This window comes from Salmo salar, chromosome ssa13 (genome assembly GCF_905237065.1).
Source record: "Salmo salar chromosome ssa13, Ssal_v3.1, whole genome shotgun sequence".
Taxonomy (NCBI): Eukaryota; Metazoa; Chordata; class Actinopteri; order Salmoniformes; family Salmonidae; genus Salmo; species Salmo salar.
In genome coordinates this window covers 53,006,743-53,023,265 of record NC_059454.1, presented here as the reverse complement: position 1 = coordinate 53,023,265, position 16,523 = coordinate 53,006,743, and the positions used below count along the sequence as shown (strand labels likewise).

Genomic DNA, 16,523 nt, shown 5'->3' with positions numbered 1-16,523 from the left:
TACACTCCCTCACCCTCTGTGCTGTACTACACTACCCCAACATCTGTGCTGTACTACACGCCCTCGCCCTCTGTGCTGTACTACACTACACCACGCTCTGTGCTGTACTACACTACACCACGCTCTGTGCTGTACTACACTACACCACGCTCTGTGCTGTACTACACTACCCCACCCTCTGTGCTGTACTACACTACACCACGCTCTGTGCTGTACTACACTACACCACGCTCTGTGCTCTACTACACTCCCTCACCCTCTGTGCTGTACTACACTACCCCAACATCTGTGCTGTACTACACGCCCTCGCCCTCTGTGCTGTACTACACTACACCACGCTCTGTGCTGTACTACACTACACCACGCTCTGTGCTGTACTACACTACACCACGCTCTGTGCTGTACTACACTACACCATGCTCTGTGCTGTACTACACTATCCCACCCTCTGTGCTGTATTACACTACCCCACCCTCTGTGCTGTACTACACTACACCACGCTCTGTGCTGTACTACACTACACCACGCTCTGTGCTGTACTACACTACACCACGCTCTGTGCTGTACTACACTATCCCACCCTCTGTGCTGTATTACACTACCCCACCCTCTGTGCTGTACTACACTACACCACGCTCTGTGCTGTACTACACTACACCACGCTCTGTGCTGTACTACACTATCCCACCCTCTGTGCTGTATTACACTACCCCACCCTCTGTGCTGTACTACACTACACCACGCTCTGTGCTGTACTACATGCCCTCGCCCTCTGTGCTGTATTACACGCCCTCGCCCTCTGTGCTGTATTACACTACCCCACCCTCTGTGCTGTACTACACGCCCTCGCCCTCTGTGCTGTACTACACTACCTCACCCTCTGTGCTGTACTACACTACCTCACCCTCTGTGCTGTACTACACTACCTCACCCTCTGTGCTGTACTACAATACCTCACCCTCTGTGCTGTACTACACTACCTCACCTGTTACATAGTAGAACACTCCCCTCTCCCCCTGTGTGTCTGTGGCCTGTAATGTACAGTAGTTGGTTCCTCTCTAGATTTCTTCCTAGGATCCTGCCTTCTAGGGAGTTTTTCCTAGCCACTGTGCTCTTCTGCCTCTGCATTGCTCGCTCTCTTTTGGGGTTTAGGCTGGGTATCTGTTAAGCACTTTGTGACAACTGCTAATGTAAAACGGGCTTTATAAAAAACGTTTGATTCATTGATTGACTGTATCCAGGGCTTAGTTTCAGCCCCAGTCAGTCTGTAAACATGCTCCCAGCTCCAGTGCAGAGCCCCAGTTCCAGGGGCCCAGGATCTGGGCTGTCTAAGCCTAAACCGCAGCTTTCTCACCGTAATGAGGGAACTCCACTCAATCACTCAATGTTCTCGCTCTTTCCCTTTTGCTCTTTGTCTCTCTCTATCTCTATCGATCAACCCGACAGAGCAGGCTAGCAACAGCACCCAGTTTAAATCCCCACCTTTCTCATTATTTTTCCTTCCTTCTCTCCCTCTTTATTTTAATTTTCCTTGGTCTGTCCATCTATCTCTTTCTGTCTCTCTTCTCTTTCCCCCTCCCTCTCTCTCTCTCTATTTCACTCACGTGCTCTTTCCTCTTATGTTGTTGATGTACTGTTGGGTCTTGACCCTATAGAACCCCACCCTAGAGGTGTCATAATACCCATAAAACCTAGCGGTCAAACAGGGCGATTTTAGAAACACTTGGGGATTTTAGAAACACTTAAAATAAGGTCTGTGTTTCATGTAGGCTTACCCTGGTGTAACGTTTTGATAACCATGGAAATCTCTCTCGGACAAGGTGACTTTTATCAATATTTTTAGCTCTATTTACTCTCAGATTTGAAAATGCTAATTCGCATCAATGTAGACATCATTCAAAAATACAAATCCCTGCCATCTCCTGCACGTCATCTCTAGCTGACACCTTTGCTAACAGGTAAAACTTGCACAAGACAGTTCACAGAAGTGTCCATTTCACCAATTTATTCATTACTACATTTAGTTAACATTAGATAGTTCATCCAGAGATTCTTACCCTAACATTATATAGTTGATCCAGAGATTCTTACCTTTGCCTTGATTCGGCTGTCTCGTCCAGATCATCATGGCATCTGTAGTTCTTTATGATAGCCACATTAGCAGCTATTTAGCATTTCATTTGTTGGAGGTAAATATATTGATTAAAGTCACCTGGTCCTAGAGAAATTTACTCGGTTTTCAAAACATGACACCAGGGTAAGCCTACATGAAACACAGCCCTTATTTGAAGTGTTTCTAAAATTCCCTATGGGAAAAATGAATGATGGAAAAATGATTGGAACCATTTCCCTTTTTGACCGCAAGGTTTTATTGGTATTATGCTCTATAAAATAGAACTTAAAATTAAAGTCTCTCTCTCTTGATCGACCGGACCCTGAAAGAGCGGTCTAGCTCCCCTCTCCCTTCCTTTCACTATTTTCTATCTGTCCATCTGTCTCTCTCTCTCTCTCTCTCTCTCTCTCTCTCTCTCTCTCTCTCTCTCTCTCTCTCTCTCTCTCTCTCTCTCTCTCTCTCTAGATAGATAGATAGATAGATAGATAGATAGATAGATAGATAGATAGATAGATAGATAGATATATTTAGTTTCTCTCTCCTCTTCTTTCTATCTCCTCCTCTTTCCCATCTCTCTCTGCCCTGTTTAACTCTTTGCTCCTCTCTCTGCCTTGTCCCTTGTTGACTACATGCATTATCAGTGGTTGCTATGGAGCTCCAAGCAGTTTATACAGCACTGTAATGGATGTATGACTGTAAACAGAATTCAGTGGCCGTAGGCATCACTAACAACGTCTCTAAAATGAGCTAGTCGGTGGAGAACATATTGTTCATGTATCCAGCGCTGTATTTGAGTCATCCAATGTTCTATTTCTCTCCTCAGGTGGACATGGTAGATGGATGAATCATCCTATCTCTTCTTTCATATTTTCTCGTTTAATGTCATCCCTTTGTTTTCTTCCTCCTGCAGAACTGTATCCAGCTGAACCAGTACAAGCTGAAGAGTGAGATCGGAAAGGTGAGCCTAGAACTAATTCAGAAATGCAGAATACCCTGTCTTCAATCAATCACCTTTCTGATATTTGTACATCATGTTCTTTTACAATTGTGTCCCTGTTGTATTGAACTGTCTCACACGGATTGTGCTGTCTGCTATCATTAGCACTAAATACAAATTAATTAATGAATAAACTATTCTAATCAATATTATCCCTAAGCAGAATAGCTCATGTTCAGTTACCTTATATCAACCCTGTTGTAACTATCAGAGAGGACCAATATATTGTAATGTACATTCACTATTAGAGGGCCTGGCCATCAATACAAGAGGCCCATATTTTAGATTTACAGTAGTAGCTGTTCAATCTACAGTGCATTCGGAAAGTATTCAGACCCCTTGACTTTTTCCACATTTTGTTACGTTACAGGCTTATTCTAAAATTGACTAAATCGTTTTCCCCCCTCATCAATCTACACACAATACCCCATAATGACAAAGCAAAAACAGGTTTTTAGAAATGTTTGCATATGTATTTTTAAAAAAAATACTGAAATCCAACATTTGCATAAGTATTCAGACCCTTTACTCAGAACTTTGTTGAAGCACTTTTAGCAGTGATTACAGCCTCGAGTCTTTTTGGGTATGTTGCTACAAGCTTAGCACACCTGTATTTGGGGAGTTTTTCCCATTCTTCTCTGCAGATCCTCTCAAGCTCTGTCAGGTTGGATGGGAAGCGTTGCTGCACAGCTATTTTCAGGTCTCTCCAGAGATGTTAGATCGGGTTCAAGTCCGGGCTCTGGGCCACTCAAGGACCTTCAGAGACTTATCCCGAAGCCACTCCTGCTTTGTCTTGGATATGTGCTTAGGGTTGTTGTCCTGCTGGAAGGTGAACCTTCGCCCCGGTCTGAGGTCCTGAGCACTCTGGAGCAGGTTTTCATCAAGGATCTCTCAGTACTTTGCTCCGTTCATCTTTCCCTCGATCCAATCTTGGTTTCATCAGACCAGAGAATCTTGTTTCTCATGGTCTGAGAGTCCTTTAGGTGCCTTTTGGCAAATTCCAAGCGGCTGTCATGTGCCTTTTACTGAGGAGTGGCTTCCGTCTGGCCACAATAGCATAAAGGCCTAATTGGTGGAGTGCTACAGAGATGGTTGTCCTCTGGAAGGTTCTCCCATCTCCACAGAGGAGCTCTGTCAGTGACCATTGGGTTCTTGGTCACCTCCTTGACCAAGGCCCCTCTCCCCAGATTTCTCAGTTTGGCCGGGCGGACAGCTCGTGGAAGAGTCTTGATGGTTCCAGACTTCTTCCATTTGAGAATGATAAAGGCCACTGTGTTCTTGGGAACCTTCAATGTTGCAGAATTGTTTTGGTACCCTTCCCCCGATCTGTGCCTCGACACAATCCTGTTTCGGAGCTCTACAGATAATTTCTTTGACCTCATGGCTTGGTTTTTGCTCTGACATGCACTGTCATGGACTGTGGGACCTTATATAGACAGGTATGTGCCTTTCCAAATCATGTCCAATCAATTGAATTTACCACAGGTGGACTCCAATTTCAAGTATGATCAATGGAAACAGGATGCACCTGAGCTCAATTTTAAGTCTCATAGCAAAGGGTCTGAATACTAATGTAGGTAAGGTATTTCAGTTTTGTTTTTTAATAAATTTGCGTGGCCAAAGAGCTCTATTTTCAGGTCAGATGACATGAAAATAGAGATCTTTGGCCATGCACACCAGTGGTAGGTTTGTCCTTAAAAAGCGGAATCATATGCAGAAAAGAACCACACATCTATTGTAAAATATGGTGGTGAATCTTTGATATCACAGTAGACCTGATCCAATGGTAGTTTCTCTTTAGAATGATAACCCAGGCTAGCGTCTCTCCCATATTATGAAAGGCTCTGAATGAGTCACGTTGCTTTGATCAGAACCTGAATCATACAGTATAGCTTGCCCATGAATCACCTCATCTTGCTTCACTACAGAATACAGTATTATGATATAAAAGGTGAAACAGGGGCCTCCCGAGTAGTGCAAGCGTCTAAGGCACTGCATCGCCGTGTTAGAGGCGTTACTACAGACCCGGGTTCATTCCCGGCCTGTGCCACAACTGGCCGGGGCCCGGGAGTCCCATAGGACGGCGCAAATTGGCCCAGCATCGTCCGTATTAGGGGAGGGTTTTGCCAGGGGGCTTTTACTTGGCTCATCGCTCCCTAGCGACTCCTTGTGGCGGGCTGGGTGCCTGTAAGCTGAGCGGTGTTTCCTCCGACACATTGGTGCGGCTGGCTTCTGGGTTTTGGAGCTCGGTTAGGCGGGTCATGTTTCGGAGGACGCATGACTCCTCCTTCGCATCTCCCGAGCCCGTTGGAGAGTTGCAGCGATGAGATGAGATTTTTTTTTTAAATGGGGAGAAAAAAGGGGGGGGGGTGGAATAATATATATACAGTGGCAAGAAAAAGTATGTGAACCCTTTGGAATTACCTGGATTTCTGCAGAAATTGACCATAAAATTTGATCTGATCTTCATCTAAGTTACAACAATAGACAAACATAGTGTGCTTAAACTAATAACACACAAATTATTGTATTTTTCTTGTCTATATTGAATACATAATTTAAACATTCACAGTGTAGGTTGGAAAAAGTATGTGAACCCTTAGGCTAATGACTTCTCCAAAAGCTAATTGGAGTCAGGAATCAGCTAACCTGGAGTCCAATCAATGAGCCGAGATTGGAGATGTTGATTAGAGCTGCCTTGCCCTATAATAAAACACTCACAAAATTTGAGTTTGCTATTCACAAGAAGCATTGCCTGATGTGAAGCATGCTTCAAACAAAAGAGATCTCAGAAGACCTAAGATTAAACATTTTGACTTGCATAAAGCTGGAAAGGGTTACAAAAGTATCTCTAAAAGTCTTGATGTTCAGTCCACGGTAAGAAAAATAGTCTATAAATGGAGAAAGTTCAGCAGTGTTGCTATTCTCCGTAGGAGTGGCCGTCCTGCAAAGATGACTGCAAGAGCACAGCGCAGAATGCTCATTGAGGTTAAGAAGAATCCTATAGTGTCAGCTAAAGACTTACAGAAATCTCTGGAAAATGGTAAAATCTCTGTTGACAATACGTAAAACACTAAACAAGAATGGTGTTCATGGGAGGACACCATGGAAGAAGCCACTGCTGTCCAAAAAAAACATTGCTGCACGTCTGAGGTTCGCAAAAGAGCACCGGGATGTTCCACAGCGCCACTGGTAAAATATTCTGTGGACAGATTAAAATAATGTTGAGTTGTTTGGAAGGAACAGACAACACTATGTTCAAAATGTTTAATAGAAATGCAATGGTTCATTGGATCAGTCTAAAACGTTACATACACTGCTGCCATCTAGTGGCCAGAATCTAAATTGCACCTGGGCTGGAATAATACATTAAGGCCTTTCTCTTGCATTTCAAAGATGATGGTAAAAAAAAAATACTAAAAATATGTTTTTTTTTCCTTTGTATTATCTTTTACCAGATCTAATGTGTTATATTCTCCTACCTTAATTTAACATTTCCACAATCTTCAAAGTGTTTCCTTGTTTCCTCAAATAGTATCAAGAATATGCATATCCTTGTGTCATATATGTCATTTTAGGCAAAAATTTAAAAAAGGGGGCGGATCCTTATCTTCAAGCTCTGGTTAAGTTGGTTGTTGATAATTGCTAGACAGCCATTTTCAAGTCTTCCTATAGATTTTCAAGCCTATTTAAGTCAAAACTGTAACAGGAACATTCAATGTCATCTTGGTAAGCAACTCCAGTGTATATTTGGCATTGTGTTTTAGGTAATTGTCCTGCTGAAAGGTACATTTGTCTCCCAGTGTCTGTTGGAAGGCAGACTGAACAAAGTTTTCCTCTAGGATTTGGCCTGTGCTTAACTCTATTCCTTTCTTTTTATCCTAAAAAAGTCAGTACTCCTTACTGATGACAAGCATAACCGTAACATGATGCAGCCACCACCTTGCTTGAAAATATGAAGAGTGGTATTCAGTGATGTGTGGTGTTGGATTTGCCCCATACATAGCACTTTGTATTCAGGACAAAAAGTTAATTTCTTTGCCCCATTTTTTGCAGTATATCTTTAGTGCCTTATTGCAAACAGGATGCATGTTTTGGAATAGTTTTATTATGTACAGGCTTCCTTCTTTTCACTCTGTCATTTATGTGGAGTAACTACAATGTTGTTGATCCATCCTCAGTTTTCTCCTATTACAGCCATTATTAAACTCTATAACTGTTTTAAAATCACCATTGGCCTCATGGTGAAATCCCTGAGCGGTTTCCTTCCTCTCTGGCAACTGAGTTAGGAAGGGCACCTTTGCAGTGACTGGGTGTATTGACACATTCATAATTAATAACTTCACTATGCTCAAAGGGATATTCAATGTCTGCTTTTTTTTACACATCTACCAATAGGTGCACTTGTTTGGGAACCATTGGAAAACCTCCCTGGTGTTTGTGGTTGAATCTGTGCTTGAAATTCCCTGCTCGAATGCGAGACCTTACAGATAATTGTATATGTGGGGTACAGAGATGGGGTAGTCATTTAAAAATCATGTTAAAACACTATTATTTTACACAGATTGAGTCCACACAATTTATTATGTGACTTGTTAAGCACATTTTTACTCCTGAACTTATTTAGGTTTGCCATAACAAAAGGGTTGAATACTTATTTACTCAAGACATTTTAGCTTTTCATTTTTAATTCATTTGTAAACATTTCTTAAAACATAATTCCACTTTGAAATGATGGAGTATTGTGTGTAGATCAGTGTGTGATGGATGAATCAGAATTAGTTGGGTAACATAGATAATTAAGATGTTTTATTTGCTTAATATGCTTATGTGAGATACTTGCCATTAGAATGTATCCCTTTGGACTCCAGTGTTGGCAGTTGCACTTTTCCCTTAGCTGGGGCTCAGTCACTTGGGGCCCAGAGAGGGAAGAGGTCAGGCTTGTCTTTCACATGTCCCTGGTGCTATGCAGAATATCAGAAAGGGAAGAGGACAGAATGGAACATTGTGAATGTGTCTTTACTTATTCTAAACCATGTGAAGGGATGGCGTGATTAATGTTGAACCAATTACTTGTCTCCACAATGTCTGTGCGCAAGTCACTCCCTCCTTTTCCATTGGGGGAGGTGTATGGCAGTGTCTGGAACCATTGTATGTCCTCTCTGATGTTGCACTTATCCTGGGATAGTGTATGACCTAGAGGCTCACTCCCCTCAGTGATCTTGTCCAGGAGTAGGGTCAAGAGGGGGTTTTCTTGAGATGGGAGTATCTAGAGTTGACAATTGATATATGCCATTGGATGTGTTTGTGTTTTTGTACTATGAAGTACCAGGAACGAGATTAGAACCTCGTCATAGGGACCAAACTGAACGATCATTTATAGCGAATGCTATCTGGCTATGGGATACTCCTCTCTCAAGTAAAAATCTTTCTTTGTGAATAGTTCCTAAATATCTGTGGTTTGTCATGTCAAAGTGGGGTAGATCTTTGCTATAAACGATCTCAGTAGCCATTGTGTTGACACTCAACGGTTCATTAGAAATGGTGAATCGTTGAAAGTCAAGTGCTAATGCAAAGCTCTTATTATTCAAGATGTAGTTTAAGTATAACTCTGACTGATGTGTAGAGTTTGTAACTCTCCTCATTTGGTAATGCAGAAATTAGCCACCACAAATGACACAAAATCTCAATGTAATCCATTTTAAATGCAGGCTTTAACACAACAAAATGTGAACAAATTCAAGGGATGTGAATACTTTCTGGCACTGTATGTTATTGCATTGAATGATTAAATATGTTCTATTATTGACATCTGTCTTTTTCCTCTCCTGTGACTTTGCAGGGCTCCTACGGGGTGGTCAAACTGGCCTACAATGAGGATGACGACAAACACTATGCAAGTGACGTGTGTGTGTGTGTATGTGTGTGTGTAGCCCTCTTTCTCCTTCTAAAAGGAGACAATTATGATCCATTAACCATTTTCAGCTCTTTGTAAAGTGGAATTCTTTGTTAGCTTGATAGGTTAATGGCCCAACTCAAGGCATTTTATCTGCCTGCACACTGTCTTTGTTGCCCCCAGTGTGTGCGTGTGCGTGTGTCGTACGTGCATGTGCATGTTTGCGGCTCACGTCAATGGTGTCGATGCAAAGCAATTATGTCAGCGGGAATTGGTTCCCCGTTCCCCATGTTAGTGCTCATACTAGCTGGGAGATGGCCTGTAAATGCATGGACAAATTACATGTTATTACAGATTTGTCAGCCCCTCTCCCCTGCATGGTTCACAACAGAGACAGACTGGTCTTATCTGGAGAGAGATAGGGAGGCAGGGGAGAGAGAGATAGAGGGGGGCAGAGAAAGATAGAGGGGGGTGAGAGCGAGAGAGAAAGGGAGAGAGAGGTAGAGGGTGGACAGAGAGAGAGAGGGGGTGTGTGAGAACGAGAGAGAAGGGGAGATAGAGGTAGAGGTGGACAGAGAGAGAGAGGTGTGGGAGAGATATACAGAGGGATGAGAGAAAAGGGAGTACAGAGGGAGATAGAGGCTTGCTCCTGGCATCGGAGACCTTGCAAACACTCTCCTCTCTGCTCCGCTCCACCCTGGCTGCTGGAGAAGGAGAGATTGTTGACAGAAAGATGGAGATGAGGAGAAGGAGATGGGCACCTGCCAGGGTTTAATTCTATTTCCTGGCATTCAAACTTGGCTCCACACTGTATTGATTGGATCTGTGCATCTGTGCCCACAGTGGGAGCTCAGCCCATACACACAGACACACACACAGAGCAGTAATCTTCACACACACACACACACACACACACACACACACACACACACACACACACACACACACACACACACACACACACACACACACACACACACACACACACACACACACACACACAGAGCACAATACCAGTCACCTTATCACGGCAACGGGGAAGGCTTCCATGCAACAGAAATGCCAAGTACATATTTTGATTTTGCAACAGATTATTTTGTGTTTTAGGATTTTGGTGTCCAGTTTTGCATGCTATAATCGCTTAAACAATCTAGCCAGATTACAAGATCATCTCGGATGTTCTCTCTCTCTGTCTGTGTTTGTGTGTGTGTGAGTGTTTCGCTCAGCCCGTGTTGTAATTACAATGCTGACGAAGCTGTTACCTTGTCTCAGCCAACGTGACTGGCAAAGGTCCAGTACCATCGAGGTCTGGCAGTATTAGAGGGACTCGTGCTCTACCAGGCTCCAATCTCTGCAGCGTTCGCTCATTTCGTACACTGCTAAAAAAGAGCAGTGGGGAATAATTAGGAGTATCCCTGGTCCCTGGTTTTGTCTCTGGGGCTCCAGTCTGTTGTTCGGGAGGACGTATGCATGCACACACTTCCCTCACCACTGGGCTGAGACGGACAGTGTTATTCCCTAGACTATGGGGTGGTGGATACTAGGGTTGCAAAGGGTCTGAAACTTTCCGGTAAATTTCCGGAAATTTTCCATGGGCGGTTAAGCCCGGGAATTTGGGGAATGTTTCTTAAATTCATCCAAAAAATTATCTTGTAACAGTGAACCTTTTTTGTGGGATACACATTAAGCAATACTAGGTCTTCTGGCATATTTTGGTTAAACTATCCCCAATTTAATGGAATTGCAACCCTCTGTGTGCACAGTGCATTCTTCCATCACATGTACAGCTGATTCTCACGATCTTGCACACTAATGAGATGCTATTGAGCTTATGATTATGTATTTTGGGAGAGAGTGGTAAGCAGCCTGAAACTCCTGAAACCTATAGCTATAAGGGCACAAGGCGAGACCCAGATGCAGACACAGGAGGCAGATGGTTAGAGTCCAAGATGTTTATTAACAATCCAAAAGGGGTAGGCAAGAAAATGGTCATGGACAGGCAAAAGGTCAAAACCAGTTCAGAGTTCCAGAGGTACAGAATGGCAGGCAGGCTCGAGGTCAGGGCATGCAGAATGGTCAGGCAGGTGGGAATGGAGTCCAGAAAAACAGGCAAAGGTCAAAACCGGGAGGACTAGTAAAAGAGAATAGAAAAGCAGACAATCACAAGGACAGGTGAAACAGATCAGGGCGTGACAATAGCAGTAGCCACTGCACGGATTGAGGGAGACAATGCCATCCTGTCTGATGTTCAGACTCTGCTTGCAGATGTAAGAGAAGAAATCCGTACTGCCCTGCCCACTTCAATGTTGCTCCAAGCAGAGGAAACTGCAGTTCTGAAATACAACAAAAAGCATGAAGATTTCTGCCTGAAGCCCATACATGCCACAGCATACATGTTGGACCCCAAGTAGGCTGGCAAGAGAATCCTGTCTGGGGCAGAGATCAACAAGGCCTATGGTGTCATCACTACTGTGTCTCGCCACCTTGGCCTGGATGAGGGCAAGGTTCTTGGCAGTCTGGCGAAGTACACTTCCAAGCAAGGGCTTTGGGATGGAGATGCAATATGACAGTCGTGCCAGGATATCTCATCAGCCACCTGGTGGAAGGGACTTTGTGGATCTGAGGCTCTTTCCCCTGTTGCATCCATCATCCTCCAAATCCTACCAACATCAGCCGCCTCAGAGTGCAACTGGTCCTTGTTTGGGAACACACACACCAAAGCATGCAACAGGCTGACCAATACAAGGGTTGAAAAATTGGTGGCCATCTGGGCAAATTTGAGGCTTTTTGAGCTTGACAACGAGCCATCCTCAACAAGGTTGGAAAGTGGCAGTGAAGATGAGGCCTCAGAGTCTGATGTTCAAGAGGTGGACATTGAGGAGGTCCAGGGAGAAGACATGGAAGCCTGACAGGAAGACAACCAAAGCTTTAGTTTCTAGACTATCATTTTACATGTGTATGTAGAAAATGTTTTTGGGAGATGCGATGGATCATTGGGGATCATTCAATATTCCCTTTCTTTTGTTGTTCAGTGAAATCATCCCATGTGAAGAGTCATAATTAAAGTTCAATTCGTAACTAAATTGTTTTTTAAAATTTCTATTGGAAGGATTTCATCATTTGCAATTATGTCTACTTATGATAAGGTAAAGGTTTATGTTTCTGTCTCCATATGATATGGTAAATATATCCAATGCAAAAAACATCTACATTTAAATGGTATTAATATTAATTTGTATATAATTCCGCTAATTCCCATATATTCCTGTTAACTCCCCTATATTCCCGTTATTTCCCATATATTCCTGTTAATTCACATGGACATTTTCCATCTCTGAAAATTCCCCAAAATGTGCAACCCTAGTGGATACGATACACACTGTAACACACTGTAAAAATGTTCTAATGACTAACAACCAGTCCAGCCTCCACTGCTATGGAAATGGTGTACTACAGCAGTGGTTGTGGTTGTCACTGTCTGTCCTCAACATGTCTGCTGGAGGCAGCAGGCAGGGGGCCAATAAAATGTCCTGTTGTCCTTTTACAAGTCATGGATGGAGGATAAAAGCGACATGAATAAGGATATGAGGATGCAACAGGAAGGGATCGCCAGGAGGGACCTGCATGGTGTCAGCTGTACAGTACACCACTGTTAACAAGGAGGTTGTTACATTTGATCATTTAAAGTCACTGTCCAGTGTTTTTCATTGCCAATAATTAAAGGAACATTTCAAATGTTTTTAACTTCATATTCATCATCTCCAGCACCACCCTAACATCAACATATGTGAAGATTGCGCGTTTCTATGTTTTGTAGTATAAAAGATAAAGGAAGAGAAGTGTTTCCAATGACATCAACCAATTAGTAGACAATTAGTAGGCAACGCCTATTCATAATGGATTAAAATCACATGATGCACACCTTGGAAACACGTATCTTCCTCCAACTTTTACTACAACACCTAGAAACGTAACATTTACACATGTTGATCTTAGGGTGGTCCTGGAGATGATGAATATGAAGTATAATTTTATTATTATTATTACAATATGAGTGAAAAAAAATCCTTACAAAATGTTTTTATTAAGTATGTTAAAAAGCTGCTTTTCTGTGTTTAAATAGTGTGGGAGTATCCCAACAACAGAATGGTGTGGGTGTATAGCGGTCATGAAATATATTCATGACAATTAAACATCACATTATATGAGGAAATAGCAAGCATTTTTAAACAGTCTGTTTGACATACAAGTTTGAGGTGTGTTTTTTAAAAGTGTTCTTTCTTTAATTTATGCTTTGGCAACAAATAATTGTATAGGACTAGCCCTTTCACACATACCATCACACATGGTGTGATCGTTCTACAGTGGTCCCTGAAGCGTACGATCACACCACGTGTGATTAGAACACTCATTTAGAACGGCCAGTTTCGGATGACGCAACAATCAGCATTTGATCTGGTCACACTTTTTTTCAGAAACTATTTACACAAATACAGTCCTTACAAAGTTATGTCCAGAATGTGAGCAGTTTATTTCTGGATGCAATGTTCAGATATTCACAGAAGTATCTATAGCATAACACAATCATCCTAACCGGAAAAATGTAGGCTACATTTGTCCTAGCGCTGAGGAAAGATTGACGCAACACAAGCGGTCATATTTTCTAACTCTCGGCTGACATAAACTACACTATGAATTAGCTAATAGCAATTACTATGTATAATTAATCACATCACGGGTGAGCTCACCGTTGATCAAAATAATTTAGTAAAACACTTTCTAGAAATCAAAAGTAATCCGACGATTAGTTTCAGCGCTCAGCCATGCTTTTTACCTCACAGAAACCAAAGATAATAAGAGAAGACAAGATTAGTTTGGTCTGTTTATAGTATGCATGTTGAAGGAGTGTGTCGTCTACCATCGTTCACATCCCACATTCACTTCCTGAAGTTCTCAAAATATGAGTGAACCCTTACTCACCTCATTTTGTTATAGCATCTTTGGTCCGACAAACGATCAAGTGAAACCCAGAATGCATTGTATGTCAACAAACATGGCTCCATACACAGAGCTGGAATTAGCTTAGCTCATCATAATCAGTACAACCTTCAAAACATTATTTTACACACATACTATGTGCCCATTACAATTTATGCAAAAATCGGAACGCATGATTTATCACCGGTAATTGAAAAACGTGAATAAAATAGTAAATATATCAATAATACCACACAAAACATTTTCTGATAGTGATTTATTGATACAAATGGCGCGTGCAGGCAGTCAATCACGTAACCTCTCACTCCCACTCTGAGCCATTCAGTGTTGTTGTTTATGTAACAATCACATTCTGAAATGGAGAGAACGTTCTAACATCACATGCATAAAAAAAACTCACGCTGGGGCGACCGTTAGAGATATTTGGAACTCACGCATGAAAGGGCTAGTTAACAACATTATTTGGGTATGAGTTAACAGAATATACACTTTTAAAGTGAGATTCTCACTGGACAGTTACTTTAAAATGTAAATGAAGTTATTTAGCAAGTAAACACTCTTATCCAGAGTGACAAACAGTGCATTCAACTGAAGAAGGGCAGTTCTGGAAACCCTACTGTAGTAGTAGACCAGTGAGATGGTGTTTTCTGTCAGTGTTATTTAAATCTGTGTGATTGAAGAAGCGTTTTGCTATCTCTTCATGCATTTGTAATCAAGCCTAATTGCACTGTCAGCTCATTGCCACGGGCTCATTGTGTTCTCTCTGGCACTGTAGTAGTAATAGTAGTAGTACACTCCCTACCTGGTAGTGTTTTGAAAACAGCAGTTTTGCCTGCGTAGCACACACAGAGACAGACAGACAGACACACACACACGGTTTTGCCTGCGTAGCGTTCCCCTGACACACCTTTTAATATGCATGACTTTCTCTTCCCTCTCTCTTCCCTAGCTTTGCTCTAACAAACCGATGCTTCTCAACTTGTCAGCACAACAAAGGCTCTGTAAATCCCTTTACCAAGGGAGGGATTGTCCTTGAACACTTCCCTTTGTGGAGAATTCAGATTATGTATGGCTCTTAGCAGTTTGTGCCCTTTTGGAATATTACTTTTATCTGTTGAGATAGTCATCAGGACCACCCCAGGCCTTTTGAAAAGCAGATAAGACATATAGGACATCAGTGGATGACTAAACTCTTTGAAAAAAGGGTTCCAAAAGGTTTCTGCAGCTGTCCCCATAGGAGAACCCTTTTTGGTTCTAGATAGCCCTTTTTTCCCCTCAGAGTGTACACTACACTGTAAAAAATTCCTCTTTGGATCAACCTAAAAAAATTACTTCAACTGGTTACAAGTAAATTCGTTTTCTCATTTGAAAACTACTCATTTGTTGAAACCAAATATATGATTCAATGCCAACTGTTTTATTTGATTAAAACCAAACCTATATTTCAAGTTGCAACCTATTTCTTTAAACACTCAACTTACTTTTCTCTTCGGTTAAACGTAATAAATAACAAATGGAACAAATTTCATCTTGTTCCAAATTTACTTTAATTTGAAATGACCTTTTCAAATTTCTTACATTGAGTTACAAGCAATTAAATAAATACCCTGTAAATCAAGAAATAACTTGAAATAATGTCCAAACATATTCTTTACACAAGTGTCACAATAGTTGAAGCCGTGTTGTATGGACCAAACTGCAGACGGAATGTGGATACTCATCTTTTAATGTAAAGAATAATAAATTAAAGCAAAGTATACACAGGAAAACAATAAACACGAACTCACGACAGGCTAACATGCTACGTACAAACAAAAGACTAACAGTGTTAGCACAACCACCCACAAACCCAAGTGACAAACATACTCCTAAATATATGACTCCCAATCAGGAACAACGATCCCCAGCTGTTCCTGATCAGGAGTCACAAGACTAACACAGAAACAGACATACTAGACAACCCATACAGACTTCTTCTGCCACGTCCTGACCAAAATACTACACCACTACTCCATCTGCTGGTCAGGACGTGACAACAAGTCTTTCAGATTTAGTAGCCACAATATCATAACCAAGCATTGGCTACCTTAACATATCACGCTCGTTATTAGAGGGTTTCCGAAAATGTGGCGCCCGACAACATGACCGGACCCATATGCAGTGAGTGCATAACTCATTAGGGCATCCACCCATGGTGCTTAGAATGACAGAAATCACATTTAGATTATGGAAGTAGCTATTTTAGCATGTAAATCTTGGTGGGGCAAACATTTAAAAAAGTGGGATGCATGCCGGCAAAGCCACTACACAACACAACACTAAACAATACATGAATTGCGCTATAACGGTAACACTATAACTATAACGGTAACACTGATTCCTTCCAAACCACTCATTGTTGAATTTGCGATTTCTAACTTGTTGTTTAATGTTTATGTCCAATGGCTGATGAGCACCGATACGTTTTATCTATAATTTCTCTTCATTATTTATCTTCATATGACAAGGATTAAAAAGGA

The 16,523-nt window shown here is 41.9% G+C and overlaps 1 protein-coding gene across 1 annotated transcript in view; it reads left to right on the top strand.

Moving 5' to 3' along the window:
- Positions 1 to 16,523, top strand: part of camkk1a (calcium/calmodulin-dependent protein kinase kinase 1, alpha a) — a 137,209-nt gene that overhangs the window by 46,582 nt on the left and 74,104 nt on the right. Inside the window, exons 3-4 of the mRNA XM_014136604.2 lie at positions 3,024 to 3,071; positions 8,953 to 9,006. Coding sequence (XP_013992079.1) covers positions 3,024 to 3,071; positions 8,953 to 9,006 — 102 coding nt within the window. The remainder of the gene's footprint in view (positions 1 to 3,023; positions 3,072 to 8,952; positions 9,007 to 16,523) is intronic.